The sequence below is a fragment of the Heptranchias perlo genome, chromosome 19 (genome assembly GCF_035084215.1).
Source record: "Heptranchias perlo isolate sHepPer1 chromosome 19, sHepPer1.hap1, whole genome shotgun sequence".
NCBI lineage: Eukaryota > Metazoa > Chordata > Chondrichthyes > Hexanchiformes > Hexanchidae > Heptranchias > Heptranchias perlo.
In genome coordinates, this window is record NC_090343.1 from 14,512,765 (window position 1) to 14,538,199 (window position 25,435).

The 25,435-nt window shown below is 41.1% G+C and overlaps 1 protein-coding gene across 5 annotated transcripts in view; it reads right to left on the minus strand.

Annotated features, from left to right (window-relative positions):
• Nucleotides 1-25,435, minus strand: part of rbbp8l (retinoblastoma binding protein 8-like) — a 72,174-nt gene that overhangs the window by 34,125 nt on the left and 12,614 nt on the right. For 2 of the 5 annotated variants that reach the window (XM_068000781.1, XM_068000777.1), the window contains exons 1-8: nt 21,813-21,878; nt 15,350-15,458; nt 15,048-15,090; nt 9,632-9,727; nt 6,608-6,720; nt 6,440-6,515; nt 3,410-3,576; nt 848-912 (exon numbers count right to left, since the gene is read on the minus strand). In XM_068000781.1, coding sequence (XP_067856882.1) covers nt 848-912; nt 3,410-3,576; nt 6,440-6,515; nt 6,608-6,720; nt 9,632-9,727; nt 15,048-15,090; nt 15,350-15,416 — 627 coding nt within the window. In that variant the 5' untranslated portion in view covers nt 15,417-15,458; nt 21,813-21,878. Of the gene's footprint in view, nt 1-847; nt 913-3,409; nt 3,577-6,439; nt 6,516-6,607; nt 6,721-9,631; nt 9,728-15,047; nt 15,091-15,349; nt 15,753-21,812; nt 21,880-25,435 lie in introns of those variants that run through there. The other 3 variants (XM_068000780.1, XM_068000778.1, XM_068000779.1) reach the window with 3 other exon arrangements.

The window sequence follows — 25,435 nt, forward strand, 5'->3', positions numbered from 1 at the left end:
ACCTGCCCATAGACCTTCTATGAGCTTCTGCACGACAAGTTCCTGTAAATTAGAGATCCAAAAAACACGGCGCCCTCTACAGGGCATCTGGGACCTGTGTGTACGGGGCAAGCAACTGAGTATCTCCTTAACCAATCAGATTGGAGCATTGTTAATAACAGCGCAGAGTCAGTGCCAGGAAGTGTAAGTTAGAATAGTGGATTCAATGTCAAATCAGGTACAGAAAGAGAAATAAAGAGAGGGTAAGAAAGATTGAATTCAGAGACAGAGACAGAAAGAAAAAGTAAAAAAAAGTATTTAATTTTTTAAAATATCCAACAATAATTAAAATCTGAAGGAATGAGACTCCACACTTGTAAAGGTTAATTTTCAGTGCCGGAGAGATTGTAATTAAGACTTGCGCATTAAAATGGTACTTAGGCTTAAAATGACAACTTTTTTTGGTGAGTTTATTCCATGTCTGCAGCATCAGTACAGGAAATTCACACCGTTCAACATATTTGAACGGGGAACCAGACAGTGAGATGCCGTTTTCGCACAGCTTAGGGAGGAGCACCGCATCTCGGACAGCAACTTCCTGATTTCCGCATTTAACTGCGCGTGTGCGGTCCCTGGAAGTTGCTGTCCGATTTGCACGTAAATAACGGTGAGCGTTCTTAGCCTCACCGTTATTTTTACAGCAAAATCCGGCCCATTATGTTCTGATTCAGAATACTTAAATAAATAAACAGTATGTAATGGGCAGAACCACCTAATCACTACTGTTAATGACTTTTTAAGACTAACTGCACTTTGACTTGTACTTTGAGTTGCTGAAAAGGCATCAATTAAATAATTCCACACTTACCAAATCAAATAACGGCAGCTCAGGCCGATTATGACAGGGAGACCTTATAGTGGCTGTGGAACTCTCTAAAAGTGAAAATAGAAATTGGAAAACATTAAGACCATGGAGGGGATTTTCACCTCCTTGTATACAAATATAAATATGTGCTTAAAAGCACAGATTAAAACCCATTTGCATTCATTTTTCTCATCTATAACTAATGTATGTGACAGGAGTGTCAGCCGTGGCTCAAGGGTAGCACTCTCGCCTCTGAGTCAGAAGGTTCTTGGTTCAAGCCCCACTCCAGAGACTTGAGCACAAAATCTACGCTGACACCTAAGTGCAGAACTTGAGGGAGTGCTGCACTGTTGGAGGTGGGTCTTTCAGATGAGACATTAAACCGAGGCCCCGTCTGCCCTCTCAGGTGAACGTAAAAGATCCTCTAACACCATTCGAAGAAGAGCAGCGGAGTTCTCCCCGGTTTCCTGGCCAATATATATCCCTCAACCAACATCACTAAAACAGATTATCTGGTCATTATCACATTGCTGTTTGTGGGATCTTGCTGTGCACAAATTGGCTGTCGTGTTTCCTACATTACAACAGTGACTACACTTCAAAAGTACTAAATTGGCTGTAAAGCACTTTGGGAAATCCTGAGGCCGTGAAAGGCGCTATGTAAATGGAAGTCTTTCTTTTTAACTACAAACAGCAATCAGGTACCAGATCAAAATACCCTTGTAATAATATGCAAAGGTGTGCGACTTGCACGTGGACAACAATGGAAATTACAGAATGCTGAGGAAAATGTGGGAAGAGGTTCATAAAAACTTGCCTTTCAACCAGGAGGCAGAGCTTCAATTATGCGAGGCTCAGAAAAAAAAAGACAAATAACTGAGAATCAGAACAAATTTCTGCACACTCAGAAGCCACTGCTGAAAAATTTGACTGTCATTTTGCATGCACAATGAGGTGGGAAGGACAGCAGAAAAGTTTAACAATCTGAAGTGGTGATTGAGGGACAAGCTACATAACATTAGGTTTTTCCCTCAAGGTCTGTGTATCTCTCTCGGTCATGCAGGACACTTCATCTAAATGACCATGGTTATCAGCCTCAGAGATGGCATGCATCTCTCCTGATCTTCTGGAGGTGGGGAGAGCAACAAGATACAGTTGTCTTAGAGAACAGAAAAGGCCCTTGGTTGCAGTGAAATTAATGGCCGATCAAGAATAACCACTCTCTGTGACATGCACATTTTTATTTCCAATAGTTGAACAGTGGCTAATAATTCCACTGCACATCCAGATGATATGGAATATGGAATTGCTATTTTAATTAATAGGTATTGAGATATTTATTTGCTGGATTGTTTTATGTCTACTTAGGACTTCAATCTTAATTTACATGGTCAAAAATGCTAGGCAGTAAATATTTGATAATGCTTGATATATTAGTGAGTGATTGTTCTATGTTTTCTCTATAATGAGATGAATGAAGCCATGTTTATACTTAACTATATAAGAGAGAACACAACTTACCTACTGAACACTACTTGGACTAACGTCTGTTTTATATCAATGCCATGCTGAAAACATTCACAGCTGCTAGTGGCTATCTACAATCTTTGTGAAGTGATTGGTTATTTCCTTACTCTTCTGATAGTTGCCCAAATGTAAGGCAGAAAAATACCAGATTTATTTACTCTGTGATTGGAAATAAATAATGTCACAGAGAGTGGTTATTCTTGCTTGGCTGTTAGTGAACTTGGCCATTGTGCAATGTGCATAACATATAGTATAGTGTTCTGAACTTTCCCCTTCCGTAAAAGGCATTTTAGGCAGTTATAGGGATAATATCTTTACATAAACATGTTTCTCATTCAATTTTGACTAATTTTCTCCTGAAGACATTGACACATTGGATTGGGGATCCATGAGTGCTGACAGTCTTCTGGTATTTCACACAAATGGCTATTCTACATACATGAGCCTAGGCAGGAGTTTAGATCTGGGGACATCACAGCAGAGCCCAATAATGCCCTTGCCCAGTGTTTTCACACATTCACTTTCCAGAAGGGGGTCACTGCATAGTGACCAAGAGCAGAAACCATTCCTCACTGGAGGAAGCCATGTGTGATGTCCCCACTGCCATCATAGCTGACATTAGCTAATTCAATACTGACCATCTATCAAGCCAGGGGACCTTCCTGTTCTGTACGGCTAAGTATCCGATCACGCAGTACATTTACACATTGACCCATTGGGGAGCCTCATAAATATTTATTTATGAAGTTGAACCTGAGGCACCCAAGTCAGCCTCTTGATGTAACTCGGGGTATGTTACTGAGCTCCTGATGTGTTCAAATTGAAACTCATTTAAATACTTTGGCTGTTTTTCCAGATTACTTCATGAGAAAAACTAACTACTCGGGTAAGACAATTAGTTTACATGAAGTAAGATTACTTGACAAATGGATAGAAAATTACACATTTTTATGAACAAAAGGTTTTCATGTACTCAAAGATTTACATTAATAATTTAAACTAAGCACTCAGCAGCTATCAAATGTACACAAGAATCACCTTTTGTTGGAGGCTTGAAGTCCTGCTGATGTCTCTGATGCTCTGACATTGAACTGAATGTACCATCCAAACTTTGTTTCCTTCTGTTATTCAAGGGTAAATCAAAAGATACAGCAGTGTCCGACAAGGAACGGCTTCCTCTAGAATAAGCTTGACTTTGCCTATTCCTGTCAAATTTCAAAAGGCAAGCAAATACAAACTTACTACAGTACAAGCAAAAAATAACAGATGTGGCATTCAAGTGTTGACACAGTCACTTTATGTTCTTCCCATATATTTATTGTAGAATCATAGGGGTCATTTTAACCTAACTCGCCTGGCAGGACACTTACGGGATTGGGTCAGCCACCCGTTTTACACCCCGCTTGATTTATGGAAATACAATTGGGCAGGGTGTAAAACGGATGGCATGTCTGATCCTGTCAGTTTTCCGCTGGATGGATCAAGTTAAAATTAGACCTGGAGAGCGTTATTGCATAGAAATAGGCCATTCAGTCCATCAAGTGTTTTCTCCATTCCATGAGCTATCTTGTCTAATCCTACTGTTCTGCTTGCTTCCATATCCTTTAATATCCCTTTATTAACAAATAAACAACGTTATTAGGTAACAGCTATCTAATTCCCTATAAATAGGCTCTCCTTCAGCAGTGTTTTGTGGGGCAGAGAATTCCACTCTCAAGCCATTCTCTGAGTATAGAACTGTTTTCTAATCTCCCCTTTAATTCTTTTCCTGATTATCTTAAATTTGTACCCTTCTGTTACCATCATGCTGACCAACGGAAACAATCTATCACCATTTGCTCTATCATAAGAATGAGAGGTGATCTCATTGAAACATACAAAATTCTAACAGGACTAGACAGACCAGATGCCGGGAGGATGTTCCCGATGGCTGGGGAGTCCAGAACCAGGGGTGCAGTCTCAGGATACACAATATGCCATTTAGAACCAAGATGAGGAGAAATTTCTTCACTCAGAGGGTGGTGAACCTGTGGAATTCTCTACCACAGAAGGCAGTGGAGGCCAAGTCATTAGATGTATTCAAGAAGGAAATAGATATATTTCTTAATGCTAAAGGGATCAAGGGATATGGGGAAAAAGCGGGAACAGGGTACTGAGTTAGACGATCAGCCATGATCATTTTGAATGGCGGAGCAGGCCCGAAGGGCCGAATGGCCTACTCTTGCTCCTATTTTCTATGTTTCTATGTCTCTATAACCCTTCATAATCTAGAAGATCTTTGTCAGGTCACCCTTCATGTTTCTTAGCTCGAGTGCAAAAAAAAAGTCCTAACTTCTCAAAACTCATTAATTGTGAAAATAATTAAAAAGTAACAGGAAGACACTGAGAAGCCTCACTACTACAAAACTCTTCGGAAAGATTTCCTCTGATTGCCATTTCTTGCCCCCGGAGAATGTGTATTATAATTAGTCACGTGATTGGAATAAGTCACATGACATTTGCACCTTAGCAATGCTGAACGCCAAGAATTCTAAAAATTAAAACGTGAAAAGAAAATCTCATTGTTTAGCTGGCACTGCCAGTGTGCCATGCTAAGGCAGGCACCACAGCAATTTCCCTCCCCCACCTGAGGCAGGCAACTGGGTGATAGTGTAAATGGCCCAGACAACCACCCAAATTATAATTACCCTGAATTGGGAAATTTTCTGTCGTCAGGGGTGCAGAAACCTGCCGTGTCTCAGATTTACTATCATTGCAGCAAAGAGGAAAATACACCCCTTTATCTCTGTGCTCACTCACTTTTACTATAGCTTGCAGTCCAAAAGACAGACGAGCAACTCCTGAGATGTTCCCTGTGGGTGCTTGGAAGGGCCCCATTCAATTAAACTTGAGTACAATGGTGTATGATAGTCCATTGCAGATGACTGGTTGTCTTCATAGACAAGATAGCATACCTTAGTCACAACTTTCCCGGTGACCTGAGCCTCCTCATGAACTGCACCGTTGCTATATCCAGGTAGCTGACTGTTGCAACGCTTGCTACCTGAGGTAATACTTGCTGCACTATTGCACTCCCTAAGCCCTCTGTGTTGCAAGTCTTCTCTTCCCCTACCCACCATTCCACTGCAACATATTCACCAATGTGTGCTATACTCATTCTCTGTGACAAAAATCTCCACAGTACTATTCACTTCTGTCTCTGCTGTGGGGCTATTTTGAAATCTTCCCATTTCTTAAACTCACGGGGGCTTGGGGGGAGGCGAAGGTTGGAGGGGGGATTCAATATCCGCTCAAAATGGGCATGAAGTTGTTGAAGTAGCCGTGCAGCCTGCCCAGAGCCAGCGTTGGGAAGCCCGAATCATTTTCAGGTTCAGGCATCATTTCAATGTAGGCAGCAAGCTGTGGGCACCAATTGGGACATTGCGCTGCAGCCCACTAGTTGTGGGAGGGTGGGAAATCGTCCGACTCTACACTGAGCCGGTCGGCACCTTGGACCCGGGGTGGGGGGGATGCCAATCCTGAAGGGGGTTGAGCATTGGCCAATGGTGAGCCACAGTATTTTTTTGGAGCCTGGAGGGGCACTCCTGCTCCTCTTGGCCCCTACAAAATTCTCCCAAAAACTTTTCTGAGTGGCCTGAGCTGTTTCAGCTGCTCACCATCTGGAAAGTCAGCCCTTATATGTTAGCAACCGCTGAATATGTGGAGAATTGAGGTATTTCTCCATTACCTCATGAAAGGACTGGTCAAAGTCAATATCAATATGGTTGGCAGATCAGAGCTTCAGGCAGTATATGTGAATCACATCGCTTAGAATTGTAATGGCTGAGCATTCCTGCTTCTGGGTGGCATCTAAATACACCCGAGTTAATAGGAGTACAGCTACTTCATGCAAGAACAAATCTGATCCATAATTCTTAAGAAAAATTTGTTTAAGATTGTAATGTTTTTGTACTTGCTCTTGAAACACTAAACGTGACTGAACTCCTCTGAAACAACAACTATCGCGACCCCTCCCCAGAAGAATATTTTGATATTGTTGCTGTAACAATAATTACATATTTTACTCACTCCAAGAGACAGTTCAACTTTCTCAGCTCTTGGTGAAGCTTTATGTTTTCTTCTTTCAATCCATTGATTTCATAAGCTGCAAAATGTCCAACCAGAATCAAGTTGGTTGCAATGCTGTGAAAAACTGAGTAGGAATTGCACCAATATAGAGATTTTTAGAGTTCTTACTGAGAACAGAAATATGCTGAAGACTTCGGAGATGAGAACTTTCAAATTCGTGCTGTTTTTTTCTGGCCAGTTCCTGCGTGACTGTGCATCTGTCACATAGACCTGCTCGTAACCTAACACAAACATATGGTTAGTGTGTTTCATAGATTTGAACAAAATACAGTGAAACCACCATTATCTGTATCAATGGAGACAACTCTCCCCTCAAACCCCAGTGGATAATGGAAATTGGTGGATAATGGAAAGTCTCTGGGGTAGAAATTGGTATGCGTTGCGCCTGTTTTGCGAGCATAAAACGGGCACAAAGCATAGCAATGTAGCAGTGGGACAGTCTGCGCCCCATCTGTGCAGGTATTGGTTCCACTGCTAAATTCGTAGGTCCCATTTTCACGCATCCCGGGCGGTTGATTAGTAGCGGCCAGTCCCGCTCAGGATTGACTTCAATGAAAGGTAAGTTTCAAACATTTTTTTAAAAAACCCTTCCTGTGGAGCCTGGAGGAGCAGGAGTGCTTTCCCGACTCCACAGGCATCACCAACCCCACCCTCCTCTGGAGTCCGCTCCGACCCCCACTCCTGGGGACTTAGCTGAGGGCTGCTGCCGCTACCAGTGAGGCAGACAGTCCAAAATTGAAGTCTTCGCTCAGGCGAGCTGCTTGTGGAGGTGTGACCCACGCCAGCAGCTTGCCTCGAGTATGTTGATGAGGCTTGGGAACCAATTTCCATCAATCTTCGGGCCTTTGGGTTTGCACAGCGCCGATTCTGGCCCCGGAAACATCCTAGATTTCTACCCCAGATTTCATTCTCACGGTGTACTAATAGGGAATGGAGGCAAGTATAAGGCAAATAGTATAAATGTAATTTAATCTTGTCGGGTTGAGGCTGATCTATATCACTCAGGAGGAGAATGGAGCAATTAAAGAATTTCTTATGCAGTGCTTTGTCCCACAATCTGGAAGGTAAATGATAATGGAGGTTCTACTGTAATGTCAGGGTAAAATGAGACTTCCTTTAAACTTGTGTTAGTTTCCTTCGTTGTCAAAACAAAATCAACTACAATAGCGTTATTTGAAGCACTCCATACATTGATAATGTTGCTTGGAGGAACAGAAAACACTGACTGTAATGTTCTCTGATGTATCTTTACCTCTGATTTAACATACGTTATTCACGGGTCCCTCACTCATGGAGAAACTGTATCAAAGACCATCCCTGTAACGCAGCTGTTCCCATAACATGGTTTGTAATGACTCCCCATGACAGTATTAGAGAGAGGGTGTTTGTATCATCCCTTCCATTTCTTAATACTCCAATCTGAGCATGAAAATGAAGGCATTGGCTGAGCAATTCTCTAGTACAGAAAGCAAAAGGGGAAATATATTCTCAAAATGAAGGCAACTTTAGAACCTTTATATAGGTCATTAATATATGCTTAAAAGTAGCAGCAGCAGCCCATTAGAGCACTAATAGGCTGTACAATGGAATGGTGGAATTTGTGTTTGGCTCATGATTAACAACACCGAAATCCTGATCTTAGTCAGACCAACTGGGTTAATGCAAATTGAAGGACAGGTAAATTATCAACCACCAACCCCCTCCCACCCCCATGCAAACCCTAGTAACTAATCCAAGCTTTGGGTCACTCTACTTCCCATTTGTTTTTTCAAAGGAAAATATAAGGGGGAACGTCTCAAAATCATACTGATTCACTTACCACTGTCCCCTGTTTTCAGTGATCTATTATAGTCTTTTTGGGGAGGGGGGACGAATGATTATGGCTTGTGCTGCATGTTCTACAATCATGCACAGGGCTCTGTCTGAGCTTAATCTAACCAAAGCAGTACTGGCACTATAAATTGTTAACGTCTGTTAAAGCAGATGGTGGTCTATTCTTCACATTTAGCATTGAGATTGCTAAGATTTTTCAATGCACTGAGAGCTTGTGACCATTGGCTTCAAAACACAAACAAGCATTGTTTTCTCAACTCACCTGACTTCCAAATATGCTTGCGCCATTGAAATCAACTCTAGGAATAAAAGGTCCCCACCTGATATGGCAACACCCAATTCAAAGGGAAGGGCTATTTACTTTCTTTAACAACTTAAAATGTTTGTTTGCATTTACGCACCAAAACTAATTCACATTCCATTTGATACCTGGAACAAATTCTGTCCTCAAATATTTTGCTTCCATAGCTGTACACAAAATGTTGTACAAGCAAACTGGTTCCTCTTCTATTTTCAAAGAAAGTTGCCACCAATTTTTTTCCTCTCTCCTCAAAGCACTGATATACACCGTGATCCATGGGCACTAGTTTTGGACCAGTTCCTCACCCAAGTTGCTCACTTCTCATGTGTGAGTCCAGACTGTGTCAACAGGCTACTCCAGCATAGGGGGCATCACAACAAAGCCCCAGCCTGTCCTCACCCAATATTCACACATGTTTGGTTTCCAACAAAAGTCACATCAACAACAATAACTTGCATTTAAAAGCACCTTTAACGTAGTAAAATGTCCCAAGGCGCTTCACAGGAGTGTTATCAAACAAAATTTGACACCGAGCCACAGAAAGAGACGTTAGGACAGGTGACCAAAAGCTTGGTCAAAGGGGTAGGTTTTAAGGAGCCTCTTAAAGTAGGAGAGAGAGGTGGAGATGCTTAGGGAGGGTATTCCAGAGCTTAGGGCCCAGGCAGCTGAAGGCACAGCCGCCAATGGTGGAGCGATGAAAATAGCAACCAGGAAGAAAACCTGGCCGATTTTTTTCCCTCAGAGTACCGAGGCCAATTGTAGCATCGTCAAACTATATATTTTATTTGGTGGGCATCTGAATCATTCTGAAATAAATGTAAGTAAAATATCAACTAAATTACAAACTTAATATTCAAGTATAAATAGTGCATTATGGGAGAATTTTTGAAGGTTTCAATGCAGTTTAGATGTATTAAAGTTTAAAGAGGATGTCTTAGTTTGGAAACAAATCAAAAAGAAGGCTTAAGATGCTTCTCTTTTCTTCAAGTTCTTCTTACCTGTTTTCCAATATCTTGACATTTTCGTTCAGTATCTTGTGCTGTTCCCTCAGTTGATGGTTCTTGCTAAACAGCTCTTCCAATCTCTGTGCATCACTGTGTAACACAATACTGCTGTTATACCAGAGGTGAATGAAAAGATTTACATTGAGTGCTCTACCTAATGAAATACTCTCTTCTATTATCACAATTTCTAACAACACTTGATGTATGCCTTTGTTACCTCTAGACTTGACTATTCCAATGCTCTCCTGGTCGGCCTCCCATCTTCCATCCTCCATAAACTTGAATTCATCCAAAACTCTGCTTCCCATATCGTAACTCGCACCAAGTCCATTCATCCATCACCCCTGTGCTCGCTGACCTACATTGGCTCCCAGACGGGGAACACCTCGATTTTAAAATTCTCATCCATAGCAAATGAAATCAAAGATATATTGTTTACTGATCTTGAATGTATGAGTTGTGTTTATCCGTCCTCTTTTATAGTCAGTGACTTGCCCCAGTTTCTTTATAGCATCAGAATCACCCTTGCTTGCAAATGACACCCAATTGTACTACCATTTATGATATAATGTGTATTGCTTATGGGTCTCTCAAACCATATAGACTATCCTCTTGATGGTAAAATGTATTCCTTTGTAACATATTTTTGCATGACTCCAAAAAAATCCCTCTACAAGTGATATTATACCATGTGATAAATTTGATACTACACAGGACTGTGATAACACTGAATCATTCGGTTTGGTAGTAGTGCATTAAGAATCGATTAGGAGAAGATCTCTTGGAGAAGAAAATGGCAGCAGAGTAAAACCGTAGCACCAACTCTGTACAGCCATTAGACACACAATTCACCAACATAAATAGAAAACTAAGGGAATCTAGTTCTGGAAGATGAAGATATAGAAGAGATATCAAATAAACGTTTTGTGTCAGGTGTTACAAATGATTGTGGTAGTGAGAATGTAGTTGTGCTAGAAGAGGATCTGGAAAACTGTTAGCGATAACTTTAGAAAAGGAGTTAGTTTTAAAAAAAATTAGCAGAACTCAACGAGGATAAGTCGCTGGGGTGAACCCCAGAATACCAAAAGAAGTCAGAGGGGAGACAGCAGAGACTCTGACTACAAATTTTCAATGCTTCTTACATCTGCAAATTGTGCAGTGGGACTGGAGGGTAGACAATGTAACGCTTCTGTTCAAGAGGGATAAATCATGTCGCTAAAGACCCGTTAGTCTACCGTCTGTTGTGGTCAAAGACTTAGAATCTATAAATCAAAATCAGATTTGTGTGCATTTAGAGATGCATGGGATAATTAACGACAGCTAGCATGGATTTGTTAAAAGTAAGTCGTGTTTGACAAATTTTTTGGAGTTTTTTGAAGAAGCGATTAATTATATAGATAAAGGGAATGGAGTTAATGTAGGGCAGGTTTTACCTTTTTTGCCCCGGGCATAAAAATTTTTCCCTCTCCCCAACTGGTTTAAATCTTTCCCCACTGCCCTATTTACCTTTTCCACAAGGACATGGGTACACCTCCAGTTTTGGTGAAGGTCATTCCTTCTGTACAGCCTTATCAAATTTGTAAGCCAAAGCCCGGATGCTGGCCAGGACCTGCTGGCATGGGCTTTTTCATAATTGGAGGAGTTGTGAATGGAGCTAAACACTGTGAAATTGTTGGCCAATAGCCCCACACCTGACCATATGATGGAGGAAGATCATTGATTAGATAGCTGAAGATAGTTGGGCTGAGGACACTTCTCAAAGGAACTCCTGCAGTGATGTCCTGGAGTTGTGATGTTTGACCTCAGGCAACCACGACCATCTTCCTTTGTGTCAGGTATGACATCCAGCCACTGAATGCTTTTCCCTTCGATTCACATTGGTGTCAGTTTTGCCAGGCACCTTGGTGCCATACTCGGTCAAAATGATGTCAAGGGCAGCTAGTCATGCCTCTCCACTGGCTTCACTTCTTCTCTCCACATCTAGATCAAGGCTGTGATGAGGTCTGGAGCTGAATGATTCTGGTGCAACCTGGAATGAGCGTCGGTGAGCAGATTATTCACGAGTAGATGTTGCTTGATGGCACTATTAATGGCTTCTTCCATCACTTTATTACTGATAGGGAGGAGCTGATAGGGCGATAATTAGCCGGATTAAATTTATCCTTTTATTGTGGACACTTGGGTAATCTTTCACATTATTGGGTAGATGCCAGTGTAATAGCTGTACTGAAGCAACTTGGCTAGGGGAATGGCAGGACTTTTCTTTTGTAAATCCATGCTGAGCCTGACCGGTTAGTTTCTATCTCTACATATGTTCCACCAGCTTGTCCTCCATAATTAATTTGAACATTTTCCTCGGTGCTGATGTGAAACTAACTGGCTTATAATTTTTTGGACCCTCCCTAGGTCTATTATTATTAATACCAATGGCAACAACCAACACCATCATCCCCGGCTTCAATTTCCACCACCTCCCATGTGCAAAATGCGGTGGTAGCAACATGGCCCTTTTTTCTAGATCTCACCTTGGCCACTCCCCCTATTCCTCCAGCAGTTTCTTCTCCTTTGATCACCTCACCCTGTTGCCCATCATTCCTTCAAAATCCTCATCTCTCCCACAAACACTCCCAAGTTCCTTGCCGGAGTAGCCACCCTTTCTACTTCCTGTTATCTCTGCATCAAGTGATTCCTCATCCTTGGTGATTTTAATCTTCACCGTAGTTTCTCTTGCCCTCTATGCTTTGGATTCACCTCCATCCTATCCTCTCTAAACCTTTACATTCCTATAAACACCCCAACCAAGAGCCATCCCCTCAATCTCGCTATTTGCTATGGTCTACTTGTTTCCATGGTTATGATCACTGACAAGGCTATTTCCGACTACTTCTTTGTATCCCCTACCCTCCTTCAGTTTCACTTCTTTCAACATTCAACCTTGGGAATAAAACTCCCCCCCACCCCCCCCACAGCTTATTTAACAACTATGCTTTCTAACTCATAACTGCCTAACCTTCAGTCTTCTATCCATCTTGACACCTCTGCTGCTTTTTTTTTTGTACAGCTATTCCCTCACCCCTAATTTGATGCCCTTCTCCCTTACAAAGCTTTCACTCTCCCATCCCTCCCAGTCCCTGTGATATGGCTCCCATCTCCACTCCCTCAAATCACATGGGCATAAACTTGAGTGAACCTAATGCATAACTGGCTTAACTATTCACCATCAAATATATCTAAGACCATTTAAACTCGGCTAGGCCTTATTCTCTGCTGCCAAAACCGCCCATGATTCCAGATTAGAGGGAGCAGGTTGGGCCTCTTCTTGTTGGGAATAGTCATTACCAGGTACTTATGTGGCACAAAAGCTAATTACTACTTGTCAACCCAAGCCTGGATATTGACTCCAGCCTCTTGTGCGTTCCACCCACTATTCGCGGTCGTGCCTTCAGTTGCCTAGGTCCGACTCTCTGGAATTCCTTTCTCAAGCCCCTCTGCCTCTCCACCTTCCTCCTCTCCTTTAAAACCTTCTTGAAATTCGCCTCTGCTGAAACCTTTGGTCATTCATTGTAATCTTTCTCTCTTTGCTTCAGCATCCATTTTCACCACACCTCTGTGAAGCACCTAAGAACCTAAAGCCTTGTTCCCTACACTACAACCTTAGTCACGCGTTGATATCTTGTATTCTAAGTGAATCCCTGCTCCTGCATGTGGCACCAGTCGTATTTTGGAGAATGCTGCTGTGTCTGGATGATGCCATGGATGGGAAGCTATAGTTATAAGGAGAGAGTTGAGATACTGGGACTATTTCCACTGGAGCAGAGGAGGCTAAGTAGATATTTAATGCAGGCTTTTTAAAATAAGGACTGGTTTTGATCGAGTGAATTGGGAAAGACTGTTTCCTCTAGTATTGGAGTCAGTGACAAGTTGTCATAAATGTAAAATTGTCACTAAGAGAGTATCATAGAATCATAGAAAGTTACAGCACAGGAGGCCATTCGGCCCATCATGTCTGTGCCGGCCGAAAAAGAGCTATCCAGCTTAATCCCACTTTCCAGCACTTGGTCCATAGCCCTGTAGGTTACGGCACTTCAGGTGCACATCCAAGTACTTTTTAAATGAGTTGCGGGTTTCTGCCTCTACCACCCTTTCAGGCAGCGAGTTCCAGACCACCCTCTGAGTGAAAAAATTTATCCGCAACTCCCTTCTAATCCTTCTACCAATCATTTTAAATCTATGCCCCCAGGTCACTGACCCTTCTGCTAAGGGAAATAGGTCCTTCCTATCCACTCATAATTTTATACACCTGAGTTAAGTCACCCCTCAGCCTCCTCTGTTCCAATGAAACAACCCCAGCCTAACCAATTTTTCCTCATAGCTAAAATTCTCCAGACCTGGCAACATCCTCATAAATCTCCTCTGTACCCTCTCTAGTGCAATCACATCTTTCCTGTAATGTGGTGACCAGAACTGTACGCAGTACTCAAGCTGTGGCCTAACTAGTGTTTTATACAGTTCTAGGATAATCTCCCTGCTCTTATATTCTATGCCTTGGTTAATAAAGGAAAGTAAGAAGAGAGGTTATCAGAAATTGTTTATGCAGAGGCTTGTTGGAAACATGGAATGCTTTGTCACAGGCAGAGACCATTGCATCTTTTAAGGGAAAATTGAATAAATATTTGAAGCAGAGAAGAAGATACAGGGCCAAAAGTAGACAGCAGGGCAATAGGATTAGTTTTGGATTACTCTAGCAAAGTGTCAACATAGACATAGTGGGCCTAATGGCCTCCTTCTGTGTTGTAAGCTTCTATGGTTCTGTGCAGTTCACTGTAGAAAAATGTGTAGTAATACATTTTGGAAGTAAGAGTAGAGAAAGGAAATACATTTCAAATGGAATAGAGGACGAATGGACCATTGTGAGCCAATATACAGGTTATTACAGGGGAAGTGCAAGTAAATCAGGCCATAAAAAAGCCAAATGGAATTCTTGGTTTTGTATCTAGAGGCATAGAATACAAATGCAAGGAGGTAAGGTTGAATTTATACAAAACCTTAGTAATGCCACATTCGCAATATTGAGCAGTTTTGGACAGCCTATTAATGAAGGCTTTAGAAGCAATGGAAAAGATGCATTAGATTCACTAGGATGTTACCAGGGATGATAGGTCATAGAGATTTGAGAAGTTATGGTTCTTTTCCACTAGAGCTGAGAAGATTAAAGGACGACCTGTTCGAGGTGTTCAAGATTAAGAAGGGTAAACAGTACCAGATTTTTTTCTACTGGTCAATGAGTTGGTAACAAGAGGGAACAAATTTAAGATAATCACAAAAAGCATAAGGAGTTTTGTAATACAGGATTTGAGTTTATATATGAAGAAAGAAAAATGCAATCAAAAGCATAACGTGCTATACTCACAGACATCGCTCCATGTTTAGATCAGTTAACTTTGTGTACAGTCCTAAACAGTAAAGGTAAAAGGGGACCAGGAGAAAAGAAAACTTTAGAAACAATGCAATTATTGTTAGTATTCTCACATAGTTTTCCTGAGAGGATGTGACTGTTCTGTGTTAGAATAAATTTTGCAAATATGGGTACTTGCCAAATACTTCAAATGAAGATAAAAGATAACCCCACCATTACATTTTATGTTTAAAGCGAATGCATTTACGATGTAAAGGAATGCTTGGAGCTGCTAACAGCTTCCATAATTTCTGTACCTTGCACTTCTTGTTCATGCAGCTCCTTGAGCTTTGTCCAGACATCTGTAAAGTTGTCCGTAGCCATTGCTCACTGCCCTGAAGTGATGAGACTGAGCTTTGACTCCAGCTATTTAGGCACATAAACATATAAACTTTAAACAAGGTCGAAACACTTTTATTGTACTTACAACAACTTGCAATAATATACTGCCTTTAACGTAGTAAAACGTCCCGAGATGCTCCACAGGAGTGTAATCAGACAAAAATTGTTACTGAGCCAAAGAAGGAGACATGAGGACAGGGTCAAGGGGGTAGGTTTTAAGGAGCGTCTTAAAAGAGGAGACAGAGGTGGAGAGGTAGCTGGGTTTAGGGAGAGAATTCCAAAGCTTGGGGCCTTGGCAGCTGAAGACACGGCTGCCAATGGTGGGGCAAACGAAGTGGGGGATGCACTATAGACCAGAGTTGGAGGAACGCATAGTTCTCAGAGAGTTGTAGGGCTGGAAGAGGTTACAGAGATAGGGAGGGCGAGGCCTTGGAGGAATTTGAACAGGAAGATTGGAATTTTAAAATGGGATTGTTGCCGGACCGGGAGTCAATGTAGGTCAGCAAGCACAGAGTTGATGGGTGAACGGTACTTTGTGCGAGTTAGGATACAGCAGAGTTTTGGATTAACTTAATTTTGTGGCAGGTGGAAGATGGGAGGCCGGCCAGGAGAAAATTGGAGATAACAAATACATGGATGAAATTTTCAGCAGCAGATGGGCTGAAGCAGGGGCGGAGACAGGTGATATTATGAAGATGGAAGTGGGCGGTCTTGGTGATGGAGTGACTATGAGGTTGGAAGCTCAGCTCTGGGTCAAATAAGGTGCCAAGTTAACCTAATATCGAAGCTGTATTACAGGTAGTATTTATGGTGATACTCTAAAAATGGTGGTCACACATTTTTACAACTGTAGGTGTGATCTATGTTGAACCAATCCCACAGTTAGAGGGAAAATAATTTTCTCTTAATGGATTTCATTCGCTCTGTGATCACTCACATTTACATAAATTCCCACCTATGCTTTTTTTTTACTGGAATCATTATGTTTATTTAAATAGATTAATGTTTGTGTTAAAATCGTGTGGGCAGGAATTTATATAATTGCTTTAACAGATACAATAAGATAGTGCCCGGAGGCGATTAAGCCCACGGGTGTTATTTGTGTCAACTGAAATTACAGGGAATGTTTTTGGGTTTCAGTCCTGAAGCGACTTGAATAAAAATTCTGGCAGAATGGCAAAATTTCATTGTCAGTGAACATTGGGAAATTGTTGTTATTTAAGGGGGCTTATTACTAGTTGGCCAATTACGAAATCAGAAGCCAGAAAGTCTTGCTATAGAAAAGTACAAATGTGTGAAGAACACCATAGATGACCTCCTTTTCAAGATATTGCACATGAGTTACTACTGCAGGAAGTGCAGGAAAGGAGGTTGCCCTGGAGACCAAAAAGGGCACAAGAGAATTGTCCACTCTGCTTAGGAGGAAGTGAGCCAATGAGTTAGTGCTGTGTATAACATCTGAAGGACAAGAGAGCAGATGAGGAAAAAGTTTAAAAGTTGCAGGAAGTCTTTCAGGATAAGACTAGTCAGGTAGGTTGGCAAAGTATGCAAGCCACAAAGAGTTGCCTTTCAACCTGTTACACCACAAATTAGTCCACAAGAGAGTTAAGGACAAAATCTAGCTGCATGATGCAATTTAATTTCCGCATACACAAGCTGGGATACAGGGTGGGCACTTGGATGTCACTCTCATGCTCTTCAAACTTCTAACATCTTAGAACTACTTCTCTGCTTCCAGACAAGGTAGCACATAATAGGAAGGAACAAACCAAATGGGAGGAGAGCCCTGTAAATGTAAAGCCTTAAGGTCTGAATGTCCCAGGGCTAGAGAACAGTGAGTGAGTTGGCCAGGTTGAAGCCAGTGGCCTTCCTGAGGCCTGGTACCAACCTATAGAGTCTTTTTCCAATCACTCATTCATTTACATGCACTTAAGCACACCACGATGACAAATTCTATATAACTATTTAAGCACTGTTTAAAGGGGTGTCAGAGGCAGAATTTTAACATATGTTCATCTGTTTTTGTTGTTTACCCCAGGAATCAGCCCTATCTGTCCTACATGGGCAGAAACCTAGCACCTCACAGTACCCTCTATCAACCTCTCCACCCGCAGCAAGCAGCAGTACAGGTACATCCATCCTGAGGGATTTAGAGAGCCAGATTGAGGAACGTGCACTCGGTAAATCACAGAGCTTGAGTGAGCAAGAGTATATGGTGATGACTGTTGGTGAGTCAGTACCTGCCGGGTGGAGGGCCAGCAGAGCTGTGTGATTTGGAGCTCACAGGCGCTGCATTTAAAAGGATGCTATCTTAGCACCAATATTTTTTTGCTGTCATTAGAGAGTATGGCAAGCACCCTAAAAGGCAGTGACTGTGGAGGAGTCCACTAACTGTACCTGCCCAGCCATGCCTGATCGCTTACCCGAAATGTAGTCCAGTGTGGAAGGTGAGGCTCTGTGGGTATCGTTTTTAAAAGTTTCCCCACCATCGAGGTTAAACTGATTGGCCTGTAGTTGCTGGGTTTATAAATGGAAGTTTTTCTTTTTTTTTCTTTTACTTCAGGGCTATCTATATTGGAACTCCCACTGACAGAGGTAATTCGCATGGTGGGAAAATCTCTCCTGATCTCACATTGTTACTGTAGACACCTTGAGCTGTGATTGTTCTGTCCAGTTTCCCTATACAGGAGATGGAGAGAACCATTTTGCATTGCTTCATTGCCCTCATTGTTACCCAGAGATTTGCTCCAGAACAGATCACGGGACATGTTGCAACAATGCCCAGTAACAGGGGCATGATTGAAGCAGACACAGACGAGGCTGCTGTCTCGTAGCATGGTGCCACTGCTGCTCAAAACCAGCCTGACCCTCATCGCCATTTCATATACACAAACTGAGCATCAGCGCATTTCTCTGCAAGATAATCAGGCAATTGCGTTTGTGCTCATTACACTATCATCATCTTTGATTTTAACATACTTAAATGGAGCTCTAGCACATTCTGGCCAGAAGATCATAAGCGAAGAAAATTGAGTGTAAATCTGCTGAGATAGATCTTTGCCCAATGTCCCAGTCCCTGCTCTCCCCATCCACTCTGCCACCACTGGCTACTGGAATGGAAAATATGCTCTTATATATTGTACTGTATGCAACAACAATGATATAGGTTTTATAAGAAAACTTGGAATGAGAAGAGGTTACTCAGCCCATCAAATCATGAGCATGTGCAATCGCAAACTCTGTTCAACCTAATTAGTCTCCTGGGGTGTGCAGAGATTTCTGCCTCCACATCAGCAGTAAACCAACTAAAACTCTAGAGTACACAGTTAACCTTACATCCTTCATTATCCATCATTGACTGGTTATTTTCTTGGCATGGTATTTCCATGGACTTAGCAGCTCAGGAATCATCATATATTACTAGAGATTTATACATTACTTTCTGTATTTATCCTTGCATCATTCAAACCTTTCCCTTAGCAGATATTCCTTAAACTCTTTCAACCCAAAGAGCATTAATAATTTTAACCAGTTGGGAATCCTTCCAAAGAGACATAATAACTTGGTTCATTAATATCGGGTTACATTGCTAGAAAGTTTTAGAAATCAGGAAGAGAAAATTCACCCGTGATAGAGGATTGTGTTTTTTAAAGCTGCAATAGCTCAAAATCGTATTAATGTGGTTTTAAAATTCAAAAAGAAAATAAAAATTGCATTTGCATCATGATTCCTTTCAAAGCTTCCTTGAACTTTCTTTGTCCACTTGAGGCCTTGTCTATATATTTCTGTGCTTATTAATCACTTAAAAATAATGTTAGTTCTTAGAAGTTTGACTGGTATTCGCTGACCCCACACGATCAATGATGCCATGGGAATGATTTTTTGTCTATTGGTGTAAATCTTAAATGATTAAGAGCTGGTGCAAATCTCGCTAGTGCTAATAGTACTCATTTGTTTGGGGTAAACTCACATGCATAATTATTCAAAGGTTAAAATGTAGATAGGGATGGGTGCAGGGAGCACACTTATGGTGGGATTGGAAAAATGGTATGTAGGTAAAATGTAAATTTATATGGATAATTAAATGAGGTGTCAATATAGACAGACAAAAATCTGTACAGCCTCAGGAAAGGCTCAAAATGACTTTCAAATAATTGATAGTCTTTGTCAAGACTGCATGGGGTGAGGGATGCCAGGCATAAGTAAAGTGAAAGGAAATCCAATGGGCAGGCACACATTTTCAGGGAAGTGACGGTGCAGCAAAATGGTCCACAGCCTGTATGACGGCAAGTGATGTGGAGGTGATGCAGCGCGAGGTGCTTGCCAAAAGGATGCTCCTCCTTGCCTCTTCACACAGCATCATTGCCAAAAGTCATTATTGCAGCACACCTGGAAGGAGATGGAGGCAGGCTTAAAGCCGCAGCAGGTGTTGCTTTCACTGGTTGTGTCAGCCCTATGTTGCATGGTGGCTGAAAGTTGTCCCCGCAGAAGCTGGCACAAATCCCTGGACCCTACGTGAAGACAGTTCCCTGCAAACACTACCAGGTAAGTGCATCAGGGCCTGGACATATGTTTGGTGCCATTTCTCAGGAATAGCCACTTGGGTGAGATGCTTAAGGGCTAACTGTGCCTGCAGAACCTAATGTAAGCATCAATCAGAGCATTCAGGGAAGGAAGAAACTTGGGAAAAATATTATTAAAAAACATTAACAAGTTCATAGGACACCACAGCTTCAACCATTTCAGGGTTAGAATCATTGCTATTTGTTAATTAATTCACTTTGTTGGAAAACTTCCCTTTTGCATAAATGAATTGTAATAATCTATCGCATAACGTCTAGATAAATGTTTTGAGACTCTGCTCCCGGTGAGGAGTCTTGTTTAGTTGGACTGAAGTATTGGGAAATTTCCCTCTAATCTTTTAGGTAAACGAAATTAAATATTAGTTGGAAAAGAAAATCGGGTGGAGTGGAAACTGGGCTGCCTGTATTGCGCGATCGCCAAAGACCTATTTTACCATCATTATACATGCAACGTTTTGTTGATCTATTTTACACTCTTTAAAAATGTACATTATTTGATTTCTAGAGGAAATTGTTCCTTGAAACCACTCATACTTCATTATACTATAGTTTGGATGGGTCTGTTGAAGTATGATTTACTTGGTCGTGATAGAATGAAATCTGCTTCATTATCAATAATTATATAACTACAATTGATTAGGTTCCAAAAAAGGTCTGTACCATTTTTTCCTTTTCAAAAACCAATCCTACTCTCTTCCCATTACAGCTTTTGAACAACTACTTGACAGGCAGACAGAGCCTCAGTTTAGCTTCTCATCCATAGGACAGCACCCGTGATAATGCAGCACCCCATCAGTACTGCACTGGAGCATCAGCCTAGACTATGTCCTGCTAGGGACCATGGGCACAACCTTCAGCCAATACATCATCATTTTATATCATAATCCAGGTCTAATAGAACACCAAGCAGCAATTTAAAAACATATTTTTTTCATTTTTCGCTCTCCTTTCCTGAAGGCTGTGTTGCTGGGTTATAAGTTCACAGGCACAAACAGCCCTCCAGAATGCCATTCTTCCTATGCGAACCTGCAGAGTATTGGTGGGCTATTTAAGCATGGCATCACCAAAGCCAAGCTTAATCCTGCCTCCACACAGCATCCAAGCACACACTTCTAGTGGGAGTTGTTAGGTAATGACCATGAGGGGGAGCCCCGACTCATTTTTTCCCCTCCCTATCCCAGGGCCATTGAGGAAATTGTACCACTCCCACTGCTGCACATGGACTTCACATGGACCAATGATCAAATGGCTCAGTGCCATATCACATGGTTTATTTCCATTCTAGGCTTTTGGGAATACTTGCCCACGTGTAAACTTTGCTTATAAAATTACTTTATCATGATCATATCTCACATGATTAAGGGGAAGTCTTGGACAGAATCAAAGAACACATAGCTTTACTTTATGATATATTAAAATGATCTCAAATATTTTAAGTGATAAGCTATCTCAGTACATTTCCAAACACTGTGAAATAAATTAAAGATACTGTGGGTTTGATTCTACCACTTTTGTGATGGTGCCAAAAAGATTTTGAGTGTTGATAAGTGGCGCCAAGTAATACTCAGCCCCGTCACGTAACAATATGCTCTTTATGGAGCTTTCTGTGGCAGTTTGGGGTTTATTACAATGGATAGGGCATGCACATCACAATAATGTAAAATGCAGTGCAGTAAGTGCTTCCATAACTATCATTGTTATTAACTTTCTATCTCAATGGGACCATGGTTTTGGTAGCATTGGGAAGGTATTACATCATCAAAACAAAACCATTAAAATAGAAACAAAGAAATACCAAGAATGGATTCCGTCCCAACTGGAATAGAATTCTTTAAAACCATTTATGCCTTTTGTTTTTTTGAACTATCTGGAGTTTGTGCCACAACTTTCCAGCATTTTGAATTGACGTTCTTTTCTATGAAATATGACAAAATGGACATATTTAATATTCCGAAGTATCTACAAATTTGATTTAGTATATTAAAACAATGAGCTAGAATGCAACTGTGCATTGGGATACAGACCACATATCTTCTCTTGAACACAATCCAATTGTTATTCAATGCATGCTAATGTAGCTGCTATTATATCATTTTGTGCAATCAGTATTATATACACAAATTAAAATGCCAATTTTGGATTTTTGTGATTGCACACTTGGGTCCCAGAATTGGCTTTAGCAGCAAAATCTACCAAGCACTGGTGCTACTAGCTTCAGTATTTTCCAAGTACAGTGTATCATCCCATGAAAATATATTCTACCTTATTTCCAATGCACCTGTTGCATCCAACACAGAATGGCATTTGCTTAAAATCTATCTTCTTGGTGAAGAATGGAAAGTCATATTATCCATAATATCACACATACTGATGTAACCCATGTGTTTTGGTGAGGGGCTCTGGTTGAACAGTAGGTTGGTGAGAAATTGAGCATGAGAAAGAATGTTTTTGACTTGTCAAGGGTAAGGAATAATTTGAGGCAAGGTGCTTTCTCAGAAGGAGAGAGGAAATTTGGAGGGCAAGCTTCCCTGTGCCAGAATGACACACTTGGTGATAAGTGGTAACCTGCCTTCTTACCAACTCAGCTAGGGAATACAGCATGGTGTATGGGACGAAGACAGTTTGCTTGGGGAATAAAAATATTTTTTAAACTGAAGGGAAAGGCATTGGTTTGGTGTCCAATGATTCAGAAAAGTAACATTTAATGGGATTTAATGTTTTATTTAAATTGGGCCAGTTATGGCTGGATTCATCAATGAAAGTTCCGTGCTGGTCTGGTGAAAATGCCATTCCACAGTCCCATACCCAGGTGTCAGTGCCTGGCAGAATCTTGGTCTGACTGACCATGAAGTTGTGGAGAACAACCACGAGCCACTGTTTTTCACTGACCACAATCAATATCTTTTCTGCACTATCATAATAGTATCATTGCCCACTGAATTATAAGTCTACAATACAGGGGGATTTATGCATATTTTTCTTCACTTCTCTCCTCAATATCTATAGAATATGAAAGTGGAAAAAAATCAGCCATGTATACTGTCAATCCTGATTTGTAACTCATTTAACAGGCGATGCACTTGAGCAGTGAAGGAAGGGATCCCCAATTGGTTTTCTCACAGAAGGCATGAACAAGTCTTTAATGAAACTTAAGTTTTAAGAAAGTCTGACTGTGAATGTCTGTATAAACTGATTTTTGAACTCAAGCTTAATAAGGCCACAATAAGGCCAGACCAATTTAGAATTCTAGTTTAAATAATAGCTAAAACTAAGATGCCTGGCATGATGTGTCCTTTGAAGGTTTTGTGAATGCGAAGCAATGCTGGGGTACATTGTGGTAAAAATAAAAAAACTGCAACAGCTAGAATTCCGAAGTAAATACCAGATAAATGTTGGAAATACACAGCATGCCATACAGCATCAGAAAAAGAAAAAGACAAGGTAACATCTTAGGCAAAGACTCTTCATCAGAACTAGTTAACCTATCTTCTCTGTTTTTGGATTCTAATGGACTTAAGTGTATATTTTACAAATTCACTCTCCCCAATGCAGAGCCTCACATGCCAAAAGTGCATATTGGGAATCTGGATGCAGAGGTCAGCAAGTCCCACAGGATTTTCTATGCCAGGCATGAGTTGACAAAGTTTGACCTTTGAGCTACATTTCTAGCAATTTCTGTCAGAATACATAATTACTTCTATTATATTGTATGGCTGCCAAAGAGAGTATTACAACAAATTGGCATTTAAAAGCATATAGCCATTAAGATTAAAAATACCACGCGCAGTTAATAGTAATTATTTTACATCATACAGCAACAAATGTCATTATCCACACCTTCCAGAAGTAGCTGCAGTCATCAACACTGTAGGTCGCTCCACAGCTTCCTCTGGGCATGGATGTGAGAGTGCCCTATTCTTAGGTTGCGTGTTGTTGGCGAGATAGCGATCCTATTTACATATGGCTTTCTGCTCACTTAAGATAGCTTCTACGAGTTGTTCAGTCTGACTTTGAGAGCATTAATCATTGGGCTTGTTTGTTGCCTAAAATGATATTTAACCCATATTCTGAGGCACAAGCTGAAACTCCATACACTTGGAACTAACACTTTAACAGGATGCATGAAACACCACTGAAAGCAAATGTGATTGTGCAATTAGTGGACTTTGTCACTTTCAATTTATTGACCTTTCAGAGTTCTAGGTGCAGTGTTCTACCTGGATTCCTCACCTGAATGCATAATAGCTGTACAGTATACCTTTAAAGTGGCATTACCACCAGAAATGTATCTCTTGGAAGCCAGGAACTTGCTGCATATAAACACCGACTGTTTCAGGAGAATTAAGAGAGGGTGGTACACGTTTGAATTGGTTGTAATTTTACACTGACTTTGAGTGGTTGGAAAGATATGGCCAATCTCTGCCCATTCATAGTCAATGGGCAGAAAATCTAGCCAAATTTTTCCATTAAAATTTCAACTTCAAAATTGTATCATTGTAAAAACTCCAGTTAGTGTGCTGCTATCTTTGGTTTCCGTAAACTGTCAGGCAGTATTAATACCTGAAAGATTCCTGATGATCTAGGAGGTTAGTGCATGTGAGAACTGTATGAACAGGTGAGTAGGCCTTAGTACTGTTTCTCACCTGATTCCTTCTCCCCATGTGTTACAAATTTTGGGTCTGTCTTAGATATTCTCTCAGTATAGTATCATCGGCCTCTCCCATAAGAGGACTAATGTCATATAATCAGGAGCATACTTCCACGACCCAATGTCTAGATGTACAATGGTATAGCCTGGAGGAGAGGGTGTAACCATAAGACCCCTTTGCTACATGAATTGGATATCATGATATTCACACGTGTATTTACGTGCATTTCTCCAATCTTCTAAAAGGTGGATTGATTAACACTTTAGTGACATGAGGTCGGTTAGGAATTGTTAAGCTGCTTTATTTTGCAGTCAGTAAGTGAACAAACACAGTAAAAGTTATAACAAATCTCCTTATTTCAACTTAACTTCAGTCCTTCCTCGCGGTGGAAAAAAATAATAAAAATACACCACATTGTCTTGGGGTTAGCTGTGTAACACTTTCTTTTGGCTTACTAGACTTACACTTGGCCTAGTTAGCTCCATTCTTAAGGTAGACTGGCCTGTGCATTACTCGCCTCTCAGCAAACCTTAACAACTAATTTCACGCAACAACAACTTGCATTTATATAGCGCCTTTAACATAGTAAAATGTCCCAAGGCGCTTCACAGGAGCGTTATCAAACAAAATTTGACACTGAGCCACGTAAGGAGATATTAGGACAGGTAACCAAAAGCCTGGTCAAAGATGTAGGTTTTTAAAAAAAAATTGTTCATGGGATGTGGGCGCTGCTGGCGAGGGCAGCATTAATTGCCCATCCCTAATTGCC